This window comes from Heptranchias perlo, chromosome 8, assembly GCF_035084215.1.
Source record: "Heptranchias perlo isolate sHepPer1 chromosome 8, sHepPer1.hap1, whole genome shotgun sequence".
NCBI classification, from domain to species: Eukaryota; Metazoa; Chordata; class Chondrichthyes; order Hexanchiformes; family Hexanchidae; genus Heptranchias; species Heptranchias perlo.
Window position 1 is genome coordinate 27,848,317 of NC_090332.1, and position 14,323 is coordinate 27,862,639.

Genomic DNA, 14,323 nt, shown 5'->3' on the forward strand with positions numbered 1-14,323 from the left:
GAGATGCACGAGAGGGTGAGTATGGGATAGAGCCATGAGATTGTATGAGGATTGGGTTGCGTGGTAGTGGCGGGGTGAGTACTGGCGAGGTGAGTAGGTGCAGGTAAGATGAGGATGAGGTTTGAGTGGGTATGAGGGGTGATGTGACAGAGTAGTGTTGGCAGTGCAGAAGGAGATGTGGGGTGGGGGCATTGTTGTGGCAGACGGAGTGTAGGGGAAAGACTACGTGTCCTCACTGTGGCTGACCTACTGAGGTCATTGGAGCGTCTCCTGCACTGTATGCAGGTGGGCGATATGTTGATGGCGCTGGTGACCTCCTCTGCCACCTCGAGCCAGGCCTTATTGGTGGCAGAGGCAGGCCGCTTTCTCCCGCCCGCCGGGGGGAAGATCTCTGTCCTCCCCTTCCTCCTCACCCCATCTAATGATACCTGGGGTGAGGCATCATTAAACTGGGAGCAGCCTTCCCCCTGGGCTGCTCCATGCTGTAATTTTTCCTATTTGTTGCAGCATCTGTCAGTGGAGGACTGCCCCTTTAAATAGAGCGCCTCCAGCTGACAGATCTTACTGCGCATGCACAGCCCGCCCGACGCGCAGATCAGCAGCGGGGAACCCGGAGGAGCAGGTAAGTGGCTCCAATTAGTGTGCTGCCTGCTACGATCGCGCGGGCAACCCCAACGCGCCCGCTGGCACACCCGCCCAGAACCCGCACCACTGGTGAAATCGGGCCCCTTATCTCTATTCCACACTAAAAAGTAAAGGCAACAGAGTGAGGGTAGAATATATTGACTCATTTATTTTCTAAGAGAATTATGAACGTATTGTTTTTGCAGCAAGCTGCGCAGGCAGACTGTGTTACAGACCAGAAGTAGTGGGAATGGGGGTGTGGTTGGAAGGATAGGGGGGAATTTTAACCCCCACTCCCCCTTGCCCAGCAGAAACTAAGCAGGGGGGCTGTTAAAATGGAGTGGGGGGACTTACTCACTGCCTTCCCGATCTGACCAACAGCAATTTTAAATTGCTGGTGACAAGGACACCATCCTGAATCCGATCGGGTCCTTCTTTTGTTATGCAGATTGAGCCTGACTGAAATATTAACCTGAGGCCTGAACGGGAGAGCAGTGGTGCCTTCCCCGCCAGGCCAAGCCTGCCGGGAGCTGGATTGAGAGCCAGAAAAGGCCATGGCAAGTTTAAATTTTTAATTTCTTAAAGGTTTCCTTATGTGCCAGGAGGAACAGGAGTGCTCCTCCGGGCCTCACAAGGAAACCTTGGGCCTCCTCTGCTCGAGGCTTCCTCCCCGCAACCCCCCCCCCGACCGCGATCGCCACCCTTTGTCGGGTCCCTGGCGGCAGCCTTCTGCCACCCGAATTATTGCTCCTGCCTGAAGGCCAGATGTTGATTCCCACCGACTTTTGGCAAGAGTTCAATCCACCTTATGGAAATGAGGCCCAGGAGCTAAAATCTCTCTCGTCCTCAGGTGGCACTGGCCCGTGAGATTGCCACTTATTCCCCCCCCCCCAACCCAATGCACATAAGAACATAAGAAATAGTAGCAGGAGTAGGCCACATACGGCCCCTCGCGCCTGCTCTGCCATTCAATAAGCTCATGGCAAATTTTCGACCTCAACTCCACTTTCCTGCCCGACTCCCATATCCTTTGATTCCCTTAGAGTACATAAATCTATCGATTTCAGTCTTGAATATACTCAATGACTGAGCATCCACAGCCCTCTGGGGTAGAGAATTCCAAATATTCACGACCCTCTGAGTGAAGAAATTGTTCCTTATCTCAGTCCTAAATGTCCGACCCCCTTATCCTGAGACTATGTCCCCTAGTTCTAGACCCTTGAGCCAGAGGAAACATCCTCTCAGCATCTACCCTGTCAAGCCCTCTTACAATCTTATTCAATGAGATCACCTCTCATTCTTCTAAACTCGAGAGTATAGTCCCATTCTACTCAATTTTTCCTCATAGGACAATCCACTCATCCCAGGAATCAATCTAGTGAACCTTCGTTACACCACCTCTAAGGCGAGTATATCCCTTTTTAGGTAAGTAGACCAAAACTGCGTACAATACTCAAGGTGTGGTCTCACCAAAGCCCTGCACAATTGCAACAAGACTTCCTTACTCTTGCACTCCCACCCCCTTGCAATAAAGGCCAACATACCATTTGCCTTCCTAATTGCTTGCTGTACTTGCATGTTAAATTTCTGCGTTTCGTGGACGAGGACACCCAAATCTCTCTGAACACCAATATTTAATAGTTTCTCACCATTTACAAAATATTCTGTTTTTCTACTTCTGCTACCAAAATCAATAACCTCACAATTCCCCACATTATACTCCATTTGCTACCTTCTTGCCCACTCACTTAACCTGTTGATATCTTTTTCCAGACTTTTTGCGTCCACCTCACAGCTTACTTTCCTACCTAGCTTTGTATGGTCAGCAAACTTGGATACATTACACTCGATCCCTTCATCTAAGTCATTAATATAGATTGTAAATAGCTGAGGCCCAAGCACCGATCCCTACGGCACCCCACTAGTTACAACCTGCCAACCTGAAAATGACCCGTTTATTCCTACTCTCTGTTTTCTGTCCGTTATCCAATCCTCAAGCCATGTTAATATATTACCCCCAATCTCATGAGCCCTAATATTATATAATAACCTCTTATGTGGCACTTTATATAATGCCTTTTGAAAATCCAAATATACTACATCCACTGGTTCCCCCTTATCTATGCTGCTAGTTACACCCTCAAAAAACTCTTAAAGATTTGTCAAACACGATTTCCCTTTCATGAAACCGTGTTGACTCTGCCTAATCATATTGTGATTTTCTAAGTGTCCTATTACTTTGTCCTTAATAATAGATTCTAGCATTTTCCCTACTACAGATTTCAAGTTAACTGGCCTATAGTTCCCTGTTTTCTCTCTCCCTCCTTTCTTGAATAGCGGGGTTACATTTGCTACCTTCCTATCCACGGAGAGCGTTCTAGAATCTAGGGAATTCTGGAAGATCAAAACCAATGCATCCACTATCTCTGCAGCCACCTCTTTTAAAACCCTAGGACACAGGCCATCAGGTCCAGAGGGTTTGTTGGCTTTTAGCCTCATTAATTTTCTGAAACTTTTTCTTTACTCATCTTAATTACTTTAAGTTCCTCCCTCTCATTAGACCCTAGGTTCCCCACTGTATCCAGTATGTTTTTTGTGTCTGCTACTGTGAAGATACAAAATATTTGTTTAACATCTCTGCCATTTCCTTATTCCCCATTATAATTTCTCCTGTCTCTGCCTCTAAGGGATCCACGTTTACTTTCGCTAATTTCTTTATTTATATACTTGTAGAAGCTCTTATAATCTGTTGTTATATTTCTTGCCAGTTTACTCTCAATATTCAGTCTTCTCCCTCTTTATCAATTTACATAAGAACATAAGAAATTGGAGCAGGAGTAGGCCAATCGGCCCCTCGAGCCTGCTCCGCCATTCAATAAGATCATGGCTGATCTGATCCCAACCACAAATCTAAAGAACACAAGAAGTCGGAGCAGGACCCGGCCACATAGCCCCTGGGCCCTCTCCGCCACCCACAGGGCATTGACCGATCCGAACTCAGCTTCATGTCCAATTTCCTGCCCGCTCCCCATAACCCCTAATTCCCTTTACTTCTAGGAAACTGTCTATTTCTGTTTTAAATTTATCTAATGATGTAGCTTCCACAGCTTCCTGGGGCAGCAAATTCCACAGACCTACCACCCTCTGAGTGAAGAAGTTTCTCCTCATCTCAGTTTTGAAAGAGCAGCCCCTTATTCTAAGATTATGCCCCCTAGTTCTAGTTTCACCCATCTTTGGGAACATCCTTACTGCATCCACCCGATCAAGACCCTTCACAATCTTATATGTTTCAATAAGATCGCCTCTCATTCTTCTGAACTCCAATGAGTAGCGTCCCAATCTACTCAACCTCTCCTCATATGTCCGCCCCCTCATCCCCGGGATTAACCGAGTGAACCTTCTTTGTACTGCCTCGAGAGCAAGTATGTCTTTTCTTAAGTATGGAGACCAAAACTGTATGCAGTATTCCAGGTGCGGATTCACCAATACCTTATATAACTGCAGCAATACCTCCTTGTTTTTATATTCTATCCCCCTAGCAATAAAAGCCAACATTCCGTTGGCTTTCTTGATCACCTGCTGCACCTGCATACCAACTTTTTGATTTTCTTGCACTAGGACCCCCAGATCCCTTTGTACTGCAGTACTTTCCAGTCTCTCGCCATTAAGAAAATAACTTGCTCTCTGATTTTTCCTGCCAAAGTGCATAACCTCACATTTTCCAATATTATATTGCATCTGCCAAATCTCCACCCACTCACCCAGCCTGTCTATATCCCCTTGCAGGTTTTTTATGTCCTCCTCACTCTCTACTTTCCCTCCCATCTTTGTATCATCTGCAAATTTTGATATGTTGCACTCGGTCCCCTCCTCCAAATCGTTAATATAGATTGTAAAGAGTTGGGGACCCAGCACCGACCCCTGTGGAACACCACTGGTTACTGGTTGCCAGTCCGAAAATGAACCATTTATCCCAACTCTCTGCTTCCTGTTTGATAACCAATCCTCCACCCATGCCAGAATATTACCCCCAATCCCGTGATTTTTTATCTTAAGTAATAATCTTTTATGTGGCACCTTGTCGAATGCCTTCTGGAAGTAATTTCTTGGTTATCCTTTGCTGATTTCTAAGATCCTCCCAATCGTTAGGCTTACTACTCTTTTTGGCAACCTTGTAAGCCTTTTCTTTTAGTCTGATACTATCCTTAACAATGTTAGTTGGCCACGGTTGGATCACTTTTCCTGTGGAGTTTTTATTCCTCAAGGGTATGTATATTCGCCGGAAATTATGAATTATTTCTTTAAATGTTCGACATTGCTTATCTACCATCATATCTTTTAATCTAATTTCCCAATCTACCTTAGCCAACTCGCCCCTCATACCTACATAATTGGCCTAGTTTCGGACTTAACTACATCACTCTCAAACTCAACATGAAATTCTATCATATTATGATCACTCTTCCCCAGAGTATCCTTTACTATAAGATTGCTAATTAATCCTGCCTCATTACACATTACTAGATTTAAAATAGCCTGTTCCCTAGTTGGTTCCTCGACATATTGTTCTAGAAAACTGTCTCGGATGCATTCCATGAACTCGTCCTCCAAACTATTTTTGCCAATTTGCTTTGTCCAGTCTATATGAAGATCAAAGTCCCCCATGATTATTGCATTACCCTTGTTACATGCTCCTCTAATTTCCTGATTTATACTCTGTCCAGCACTATAACTACTGTTAGAGGAATGTAAACTACTCCCACCAGTGTTTTCTGCCCCTTGTTATTTCTTATCACCACCTCTACTGATTCTACATCCTGATTTTCTGAGCTAACATCCTTTCTCACTACTGCCTTTATCTCATCCTTTATTATCAGGGCTACCCCCTCCCCCCCCCCCCCCCGCTTGTCCATTTTGCCTATCTTTTCTAAAGGTCAAGTACCCTGCAATACTTAGTTCCCAAACTTGGTCACCCTGCAACAATGTCTCAGTAATGGCTACTAGATCAAACCTATTTATCTCTCTTTGTGCCATTAATTCATCTATCTTGTTACGAATGCTTCGTGCATTCAGATACAATGCCTTTAATTTTAACTTTTTACTTTTTTTCCCTCATGTGACCTTAGTCACTAATGCCCTATTACCTTTGTTATTCTCTCTGTCCCTTCCTGACACACTCTGCTTGTTTTTACCCAAATCGCTACTCTGCTCTACAGCCTTGACTTTTCTTTTTAGACTGGTAAGATTACCCTTACCTGAACACTCTCGCCCCCCCCCCCCCCACCTTATTAGTTTAAAGCCCTATCTACTGGCCTAGTTAATTGATTCGCCAGAACACTGGTCCCAGCCTGATTTAAGTGGAGCCTGTCCCAATGGAACAGCTCCTTCCTACTGGTGCCAGTGCCCCATGAATTGAAACCCCTGCTTCCCACACCATTCTTTCAGCCGTGCATTTAACCACCTAATCTGTTTTCCCTGTGCCAATTTGCACGTGGCTCAGGTACTAATCCAGAGATTATTACCTTTGAGGTTCTGCTTTTTATTTTGATTCCTAGCTTCTCAAACTCCCTCAGCAGAACCTCATTCCTAGTTTTACCCATGTTGTTGGTTCCTACGTAGACCACGACAACTGGATCCTCCTCCTCATGCTCCAAGTTCTTTTCCAGCTGCGAGGAGACGTCCTTAACTCTGGCACCGGGCAGGCAACACAGCCTTCGGGACTCCCGATTGCAGCTGCAGAGAACAGTATCTATCCCCCTGACCATGCTGTCCCCTACCACTACCACATTTCTTTTTACTCCCCCCCACTTGAATGGCCTCTACCACGGTGCCATGGTCAGTTTGCCCATCCTCCCTTCAGTCTTTGATCTCATACCTGTTGAACAAGGTCAAAGGCCGAGGCTTCTCCATCACTGCATCCTGGGTCCCCATACCTGCCTGACTCGCAGTCACATCCTCCTGTCCCTGACTACTGACCAAATCTAAACCACTACCTAACCTAAGGGGTGTGACTGCCTCCTGGATCAAAGTGTCCAGATAACTCTCCCCCACCCTGATGCATCGCAATGTCTGCAGCCCCGACTCCAGCTCAACAACTCTGAGTCGAAGCTCCTTGAGTTGCAGACACTTACTGCAAATGTGGTTGCCCAGGATCATCCGATCCGATCCTGCCTCCCAGTAAAATTGCCCCTATCAAGTTACAATTGCTACATTATGACCTTGGAGCAAAATATTCCTGCATACAAACAAGTGAAAATCCATTAAAAGTAACTGTTTTTAATTGTTTCCATATTTTTTCTTGTTTTCCCAGTTCTGTGCAGGCAGGAAAAGCAGCAATTTGTACAGGAAAGTACAGAAGGACAAAAATAACATCCATGAATTTTATCAGAATCTGGGAATACTCAGTTGCATTGCTCGATCTAATAGTGTGAAAACTAAAATCCTAAATATCCTGATATGTTTACATTGCAGACTGTTTCCACTGTAAGGTAGCGCCAGCAATGGCACTTTTCCTCTGGGGGTCCCTTATAAAGCCCCTAAATGAGCTGGTGCTTCCAGAGACATTGCTCATTCAACTTGTCCCACTAGCTAAAAAAAGATTTGTAATGGCAAGTAGCCTGGAAGAAGAAGGGGGAATAAAAAAATCAAATTTTGTACGTGAGTCTAAGCATTTACATAGATATCTTTAACAGATTTAACAGTTCAATATGTAGACATGGAAAATGGAATAACAGCATGTAATTTAAGATGGATACTATTGCTGTGCTGCTTTTACAATAGTGTCAATTCCGTAAAGAAAGAAAAGAAGAAAGAACTTGCATTTATATAGCGCCTTTCACAACCTTAGGGCTTCCCAAAGCACTTTACAGCCAACTAAGTACATTTGCAGAGTATTCACTGTTGTAATGTAGGAACACGGCAGCCAATTTGCACACAGCAAGGACAAACAAACAGCAATGAAATAAATGACCAGATCATCTGTGTCTTAGGTGTTGATTGAGGGATAAATGATGGCCAGGACGTCGGGGAAAACTTCCCTGCTCTTCTTCGAATAGTGCCATGGATCTTTTACACTGGCTGAGAGGGCAGACTGGGCTTCAGTTCAATGTCTCACCTGGATTATTTGCATAAGCCTCTGGTGTGGGGCTTGAACCCATAAACTTCTGACTCAGAGGTGAGAGTGCTGCCACTGAGCCAAAGTTGACACATATGGGAACCATGGGAAATATTTAAAGGATTTGTATTACATTCAGTAAGTTGGCAGATTTTATTACATTTTATGCCCTTAACTTCAATAGGGTAAGATTGCCTCAGCCCTTTCCAAGGGGATAGGGGGATAGGGTGGGAAAGTGGAGTTGAGGTAGAAGATCAGCCATGATATTATTGAATGGCGGAGCAGACTTGGGGGGGCCGTATGACCTACTCCTGCTGCTATTTCTTATGTTCTTATGAACTACCAGCCAGTAACTTGAGTATTTTCTTACAAAGTTCTCAGAAGTGAGTTTTTAAAATAAAATTACCCCATTACCCCATGGCTTCATTTGTAAATCTTTTGCATGATATTTCATGTTCGATCTCCTAACAATTGTTAAATGCTCCTACTTGAAAAGTTCATAAAATGTTTTCCATCCAAACTATTCAAGATAAATATGCTGTTTGAAATAATGCATTTACAACCATAGAATTTTACAGCACAGAAGGAGGTCTTTTGGCTGATCATGTTTGTACCATGCGTTTTGCTAGAGCAATCCAAAATTATTTCCACTGACCCCCCCCCCCTCCCCCTCCCATAGCCCTGTACCTTACTCTGCTTCAAATATTTATTCACTTTCCCCTTAAAAGCTATAATGGTCTCTGCCTCAACCATTCCCTGTGGTAAGGCATTTTATGCTCCAGCAACTTTGCATGAATGAAGCCAATGGACAGTAAAGTTGGGTGAGGTGTAAAATTGGCACCCAGTCTAATCCTGTCTGTTTCCCGTTGGGCAGGTTAAGTTAAAAGTACCCCTAATGTTTCAGGATGGTTTATTGGTGATCAGGGATATTTTATGGTGAATGACTCCAGTATGGCATTCGCAGACAGAGAGGGAGAACAATATAATGAAGCCCATAGGACTACCAGAAGTGTGAAAGAGCTGACCTTGTCATTCTGATGTTTTGCTTTACGTGTCTGGACAAACCTGGTTGAACCCTGCAGTATAGTCCAGTAAGAATGTCCAGAATTGTAGTACCTTGCTGCACGCTGCATAGTGTTGACATGCAGAAAGGATGACTACTTCCTGAAGCCAAAGAGGATGACAATGAAGAAGAGCGGGATTGCCTCCCATCCCCAAAGTAGAAGCAGGTTTCAGAGGAGGGAGAGAAGGTGGAGCAGGAGATCCATCAGCATGCAATCAGAGAAAGGTGGCAGCATCTAATTGCTGATTACTTTTAATTTTAAAAAGTTGTATGGAGAAATAAAAATCCTTCCCTTATGACTGGTCACCCCTACACTCTTAACTGCCTCATTAAGACCTGTATTCCTAAAGACTTCTGTATTTTGCCTCAGTAATCGAAATCTCACATTCTCGCATTTCATCTACTTAGTCCATTAAGTTGCATACATCAAGAGAAATGAACTCTAAGTAGTCGAACATTTTTTACTTTTCAGTATAATATTTTTCAAATTATAACAATACTTTCAAAGATTAACTGTACTATATCTTGCTGCCATATCTACCTTTTGTGCTTAAAATCTTACTAGCTTGTGTACCTAACCTCTTCTGTTTGGTGCTCCCTGATTGACAGGTGGTTGAGACATTGCCATTTCGAGGACTGAGGTGACTCTTGTTTCAGTTAAGCTTATGTCGCTGAGAGTCTTGCATCTGGTATACTTTCTATGTCAAAGGGGGTAGGGCCCATGTCTGATGATCCCTCATGTGCTGGCATTGGAGAGGGCTTTAAGGAAGTATGCTCATTATCACTTTCGTGAGTGACATCCATTGCCACTCCTTGTAGCCCACTGGTGCTGGGCACAGGCTCAGAGGTATTATTGATTAATGTGAGAATAGACAAAATAGTCCCAATTAAGCCTTGGAAACCCTGTGAAAGTGTCATGCTAAGGCTGACTCTCAAACCATCTAGTGAGACAGACCGCTGTCAATCCTGCTGCCTCGTTGTTGCAAATAGGTCTTGGATCGCCTATCTCTCCAGGGTGTTCTGCAGGCATGACAAACTTCCTGCCTTGTGTTACAGATGCATGTAGTGGACTCTTCCCACTTTTCTTTTATTTCAACCATATTGATAGAAATAGTCTCCATTGCTGGCTTATGAGGTTGATGCTCCTTAATTATTGCTCTTTTGAAGACTGAGCCTCTTAGATCTGTATCGCTAGGCTCCTCAGCCAAGGGTGGGTGTTTCTCCACCCTCCGTGGAGGAACAGTTCGGTCCTCCTTTTCCACTCCCAAGTACTCATCACTCACTACTGCTCCGTGCTTCATCCTGTGAAAACCCTTCTGATCAGGTAACTACTTCTTCCAAGTGGGTGTCTCTGGGCTGATGCTGGAGCACATAAAATGTCATGAAGGAGTTGGTGAAGATGAAGCTTGAAGTGCCCGACTGCCATCTGATAGGTTTTTCTCTTCCTCCAAACCATCCCCATGGTTGTTCACAATACAAAAATTTCCTTAGCTGTGTGAACAATCCAATGCCTCTTTGAAGAAATAGTGGCTAAATGATTACCCATTTAAGTACTTTGGTATTACACATGAAGCTGAAATAAACTGTGCTCACCCTGGCATTTCCTTCACCGATCTGCTTTTGCTACTCTACTTCCTACGCTTCCTCAGCCTCTCTTGTGTGCTTCCCAATAAGCTACAGAGCTTCCTCCTCACATGCACTCAAACTTCAGAGAGTGGGCATTCCTTCTCCAGTTGTGTTTCTTTGTCTCCGGTTGTGCACATCCTTTTTGCAAGGAGAGAACACAGTGATGAAGGAATGTGAGTGGTAATTACACTTCTCTTCACTCGTGTCTTCTTCCATCCCGTGATTAAAATGCTTCCACGTGCAAGCTCTCTTTCAACCCCTCTCCTTCAAGAATAACACATCGCCCTTTTTAGCAGGCATTGTGAGAGTACTAGACTATTTCTGAATGGAATGGACTGTTTTGCATGTGCATAGTGCATTTTAGGAAGAAGAAGAGTGAAGGGAAGTATATTCTGAGTGTAAAGGTTCTCAACAGAGTGGAGGAACCAAGACCTAAGAGTGTAGATTCACAGATCTTTAAAGAAGGGGGTGCAAGAAGTAAAAGGATTCTGAGTTTTATACATTGAGTAAAAAAGCAAAGAAGTGACAACTGAATCTGTACAAGACATTGGTTAAACCACAGATTTGAGAGGGTAAATAGTGAAAGATGGTTTCTACAGATTGGTGAATTGGTAATAAGAGGGTATAAACTCAGGATTATCACTGGAAGATTTTTTTTTCCATACAGAGGTTCTTGGAATATGGCTGTTGAAATATAGACTATAACATCGTTTAAAAGGAGGGGGCAACAGAAAACTGGATCGTTCAATGAGTTAGATACTGACCTTAGACTTCTGGGGCCTGGGTTCAAATCTAGCCCAGACTGATGTTATGGGGGTCTCCTCTGTCTGCTGGCTGTATGCATCCTATGGAAAATTAGTTTGGATAGTTTTAGTCCAATTCCTGTAGCACAAAATTGCACTATTCGGCAATGTCAATCAGATATATCTAAAAATGGTTAGTGGCTTGGGAAATGAGGGGAAAAAATCCACACTAGTACAGAAAAGGGGCAGAATAGAGAGACAAATAAAAACGAAAAATTCTGGAAATACTGAGCAAGTCAGGCAGCATCTGTGGAGAATGAAACAGATTTATCGGGCTCGATGTTAGCAGGGCTGCGGGTTCGCGGCAGGGGGACTATTGGGCGCGTGGGTAACGCACCTGGTGAAATCAATCTGCCCCCCGCGCGATCGCAGCCTAATTGGATCCACTTACCTGTTGTTCTGGTTTCCCCACTGCTGATCTGCGCGTCGGGCAGGCTGCGCATGCGCAGTAAGCTCTGTCAGCTGGAGGAGCTCTATTTAAAGGGGCAGTCCTCCACTGACAGATGCTGCAACAAATAGGAAAAATTACAGCATGGAGCAGCCCAGGGGGAAGGCTGCTCCCAGTTTAATGATGTCTCACTCCAGGTATCATTGGATGGGGTGAGGAGGAGGGGGAGGACAGAGATCTTCCCCCTGGCGGGCGGGAGGAAGCGGCCTGTCTCTGCCACCAATAAGGCCTGGCTCGAGGTGGCAGTGGAGGTAACCTGCACCACCAACATATCGCCCACCTGCATGCAGTGCAGTAGGTCAGCCAAAGTGAGTACACTTACTCATTCCCCTACACTCCGTCTGCCACATCACCACCCCCACCCCACATCTCCTTCTGCACTGCCAACACTACTCTGTCACATCACCCCTCATACCCACTCAAGCCTCATCCTCATCTTACCTGCACTTACTCACCTCGCCAGTACTCATCCCGCCAATACCACTCAACCCAATCCTCATGCAATCTCATGGCTCTATCTCATACTCACCCTCTCGTGCATCTCTTTCACAGTCAGCCTCACTCAACCTGCCACTACCTGTGCTGCAGCCACAGGGCATGCATCACATATGTGCAGTAGGCAGCGTAAGGCAAACGTGTCATGAGCATGAAGGGGATGCACAAGGGTGTTTGAGGGTTTGTCATGGTTTTTACTTATATTGAATTTCTGACCAACTCACATTACATATTATATTGGCACCACTACTGCCACGTCTTTGCGAATCTTGTCTGGTTTGTGCAATAATGCCCTTTCCTGAGGATCACTATGAAGACCCACAACTGATGCCACCCATTGTGTCACTGCAGAGTGGGTGTAGGTGTACTTGCAGGGCTCTTTTGTGCAGACGACTGACAGACGTCGCCAATGTCCCCGATGGCACCCTGGAAGGATGCGGAGGAGAAGTTGTTGAGGGCAGTGGTGACTTTGACAGTGACAGGTAAGAAGATGGTGCTCGGGCCAACCGGGAGCAGCTCGGCATGAAGGAGGCTGCAGATGTCCATGACTACATGTCGAGTGACTCTGAGCCTCCATGTGCACTGCTGCTCAGAGAGGTCCAGGAAGCTGAGCCTCGGTCTGTGGACCCTGTGGCGAGGGTAGTGCCCTCTGCGACGCATCTCTCTCTGCGGTTGCTCTCCCTCCTGCTGTACAGGTGGATGTGTCACAGCACTGTGTTGTGGAGCTCCACGTGTCAGAGGTGGACGGCGAGGCTGGTGAGGCTGGTGATGCTGTTCGCCCACCGAGGAGGTCATGACTGCAGCTACAGTGGCCCCCATCCGGAAGATGTACATCTGAGGGGGTCAGCAAGGTAGGTACATGTCTCTTGACCCCGGGGTAAGTGTGCAAGTTGGTGAATTTTCTTGTCAGGAGGAAGGTGGTGGAGGCCAAACTTTGTCCCAAGTGACAGAGTGGCCTCCTGCAATGAGTGAGGGTCTCCCCCCCCACCTGTCAAATGGACCTTTGCAGCTGCCACAGGCTGACAGCTGCAACAGGTCCATTTCAACTGGGAGTGTTTCCCACAGTATGGGAAACAGTCCCAGTTGTCAATAAAATCCCACCCCTCCTCACATATTCACTTAATCAGGTCTGTTAATGACCTGAAATACCAAGGTAAATACTGTTAAGTGGAACCCCGCTGGCTTTAATTGCCTGCGGGATTCCCACATGCGGGGGCTGCGCGCGCACGCTGGAGTGTCTGTGGGGAACCTGGAAGTGGGCGGTTTGGAGCTGGGCTCCGAACCCACTCCGGGATTCGCCGATTTTCGGAGCCCCCCCCCCGCTAGGAACGCACCCGATAGCGGGTGCTAAAATGAAGCCCATCATTTCAGGTCGATGACCTTTCGTCAGAACTGGAAGAAGTTAAAGATTCAACCTGAAACATTAACTCTGTCTGTTTCTCCACAGATGCTGCCACACTTGCTGAGTATTTCTAGCATTTTTGGTTTTTATTTCAGATTTCCGGCATCTGCAGTATTTTGCTTCAGAATAGAGAGACCTTTGCTTTGCATCTGGCTGTGCTTTTCTCACCTGAAAAACGGGGTGGGGGAGGCGGTGGGGAAGGTTGGCGCCTGGATCACCCCATTGATGCCTAAGGCCTGCCTGATGTAAATTTTATGTGGGCCTGTAAATGGACGAGAAACTTGCCCACTTGAAACAGACAGGAGGCTGCTTAAATGTGCAATTAGAGGTCCTACGCTGGTTGCAGAACTTTGATTGCAGTTTTCAGATACAAGTAGGCGGATCATGCGCTATGCATGCTCCGACCATTTGTACCAGGTACTGAGTGGCCAAACCAATGGTCCTTAAAGGGACCACTGGTGACCACTCAAAAAACAGCCTGGGGGAGCAGGAGCCCAAAAAACTTGGGCACTCTGCCAGCCTGATCATGCCCCCTCTCCCTCCCTGCCAGGATCGCCTCCCTGACGTACCCAGCCAGCCATCTCAACATGGGAGCTGGCTAATTTCCCGCCCTTCCACAACCAATGAGTTGCAGCAGGGCACCTACTTCGTGCCAGTAGCATGTTAATGAAGCCTGGGGGTCCTTAAAATAACTCTGGCCTCACATTGGCACTGACAGTACTGCTCGTTTCGGGCTGAAGTCGAAGAT

At 45.9% G+C, this 14,323-nt stretch overlaps 1 protein-coding gene and 1 long non-coding RNA gene across 4 annotated transcripts in view; one reads left to right on the top strand and one right to left on the bottom strand.

Moving 5' to 3' along the window:
- Window positions 1-11,262, bottom strand: part of LOC137324504 (uncharacterized) — a 28,054-nt gene extending 16,792 nt beyond the window's left edge. Inside the window, exon 1 of the long non-coding RNA XR_010963642.1 lies at window positions 11,192-11,262. This is a non-coding gene — a long non-coding RNA (uncharacterized lncRNA). The remainder of the gene's footprint in view (window positions 1-11,191) is intronic.
- Window positions 1-14,323, top strand: part of hhat (hedgehog acyltransferase) — a 207,506-nt gene that overhangs the window by 128,586 nt on the left and 64,597 nt on the right. Inside the window, exons 12-13 of one of the 3 annotated variants that reach the window (XM_067988857.1) lie at window positions 1,973-2,049; window positions 6,935-7,021. The exons of the other annotated variants lie outside the window; for them this stretch is intronic. Of the exons in view, the coding sequence (XP_067844958.1) occupies window positions 1,973-2,028 (56 nt within the window). The 3' untranslated portion in view covers window positions 2,029-2,049; window positions 6,935-7,021. Of the gene's footprint in view, window positions 1-1,972; window positions 2,050-6,934; window positions 7,022-14,323 lie in introns of those variants that run through there. 3 annotated transcript variants of the gene reach the window in all.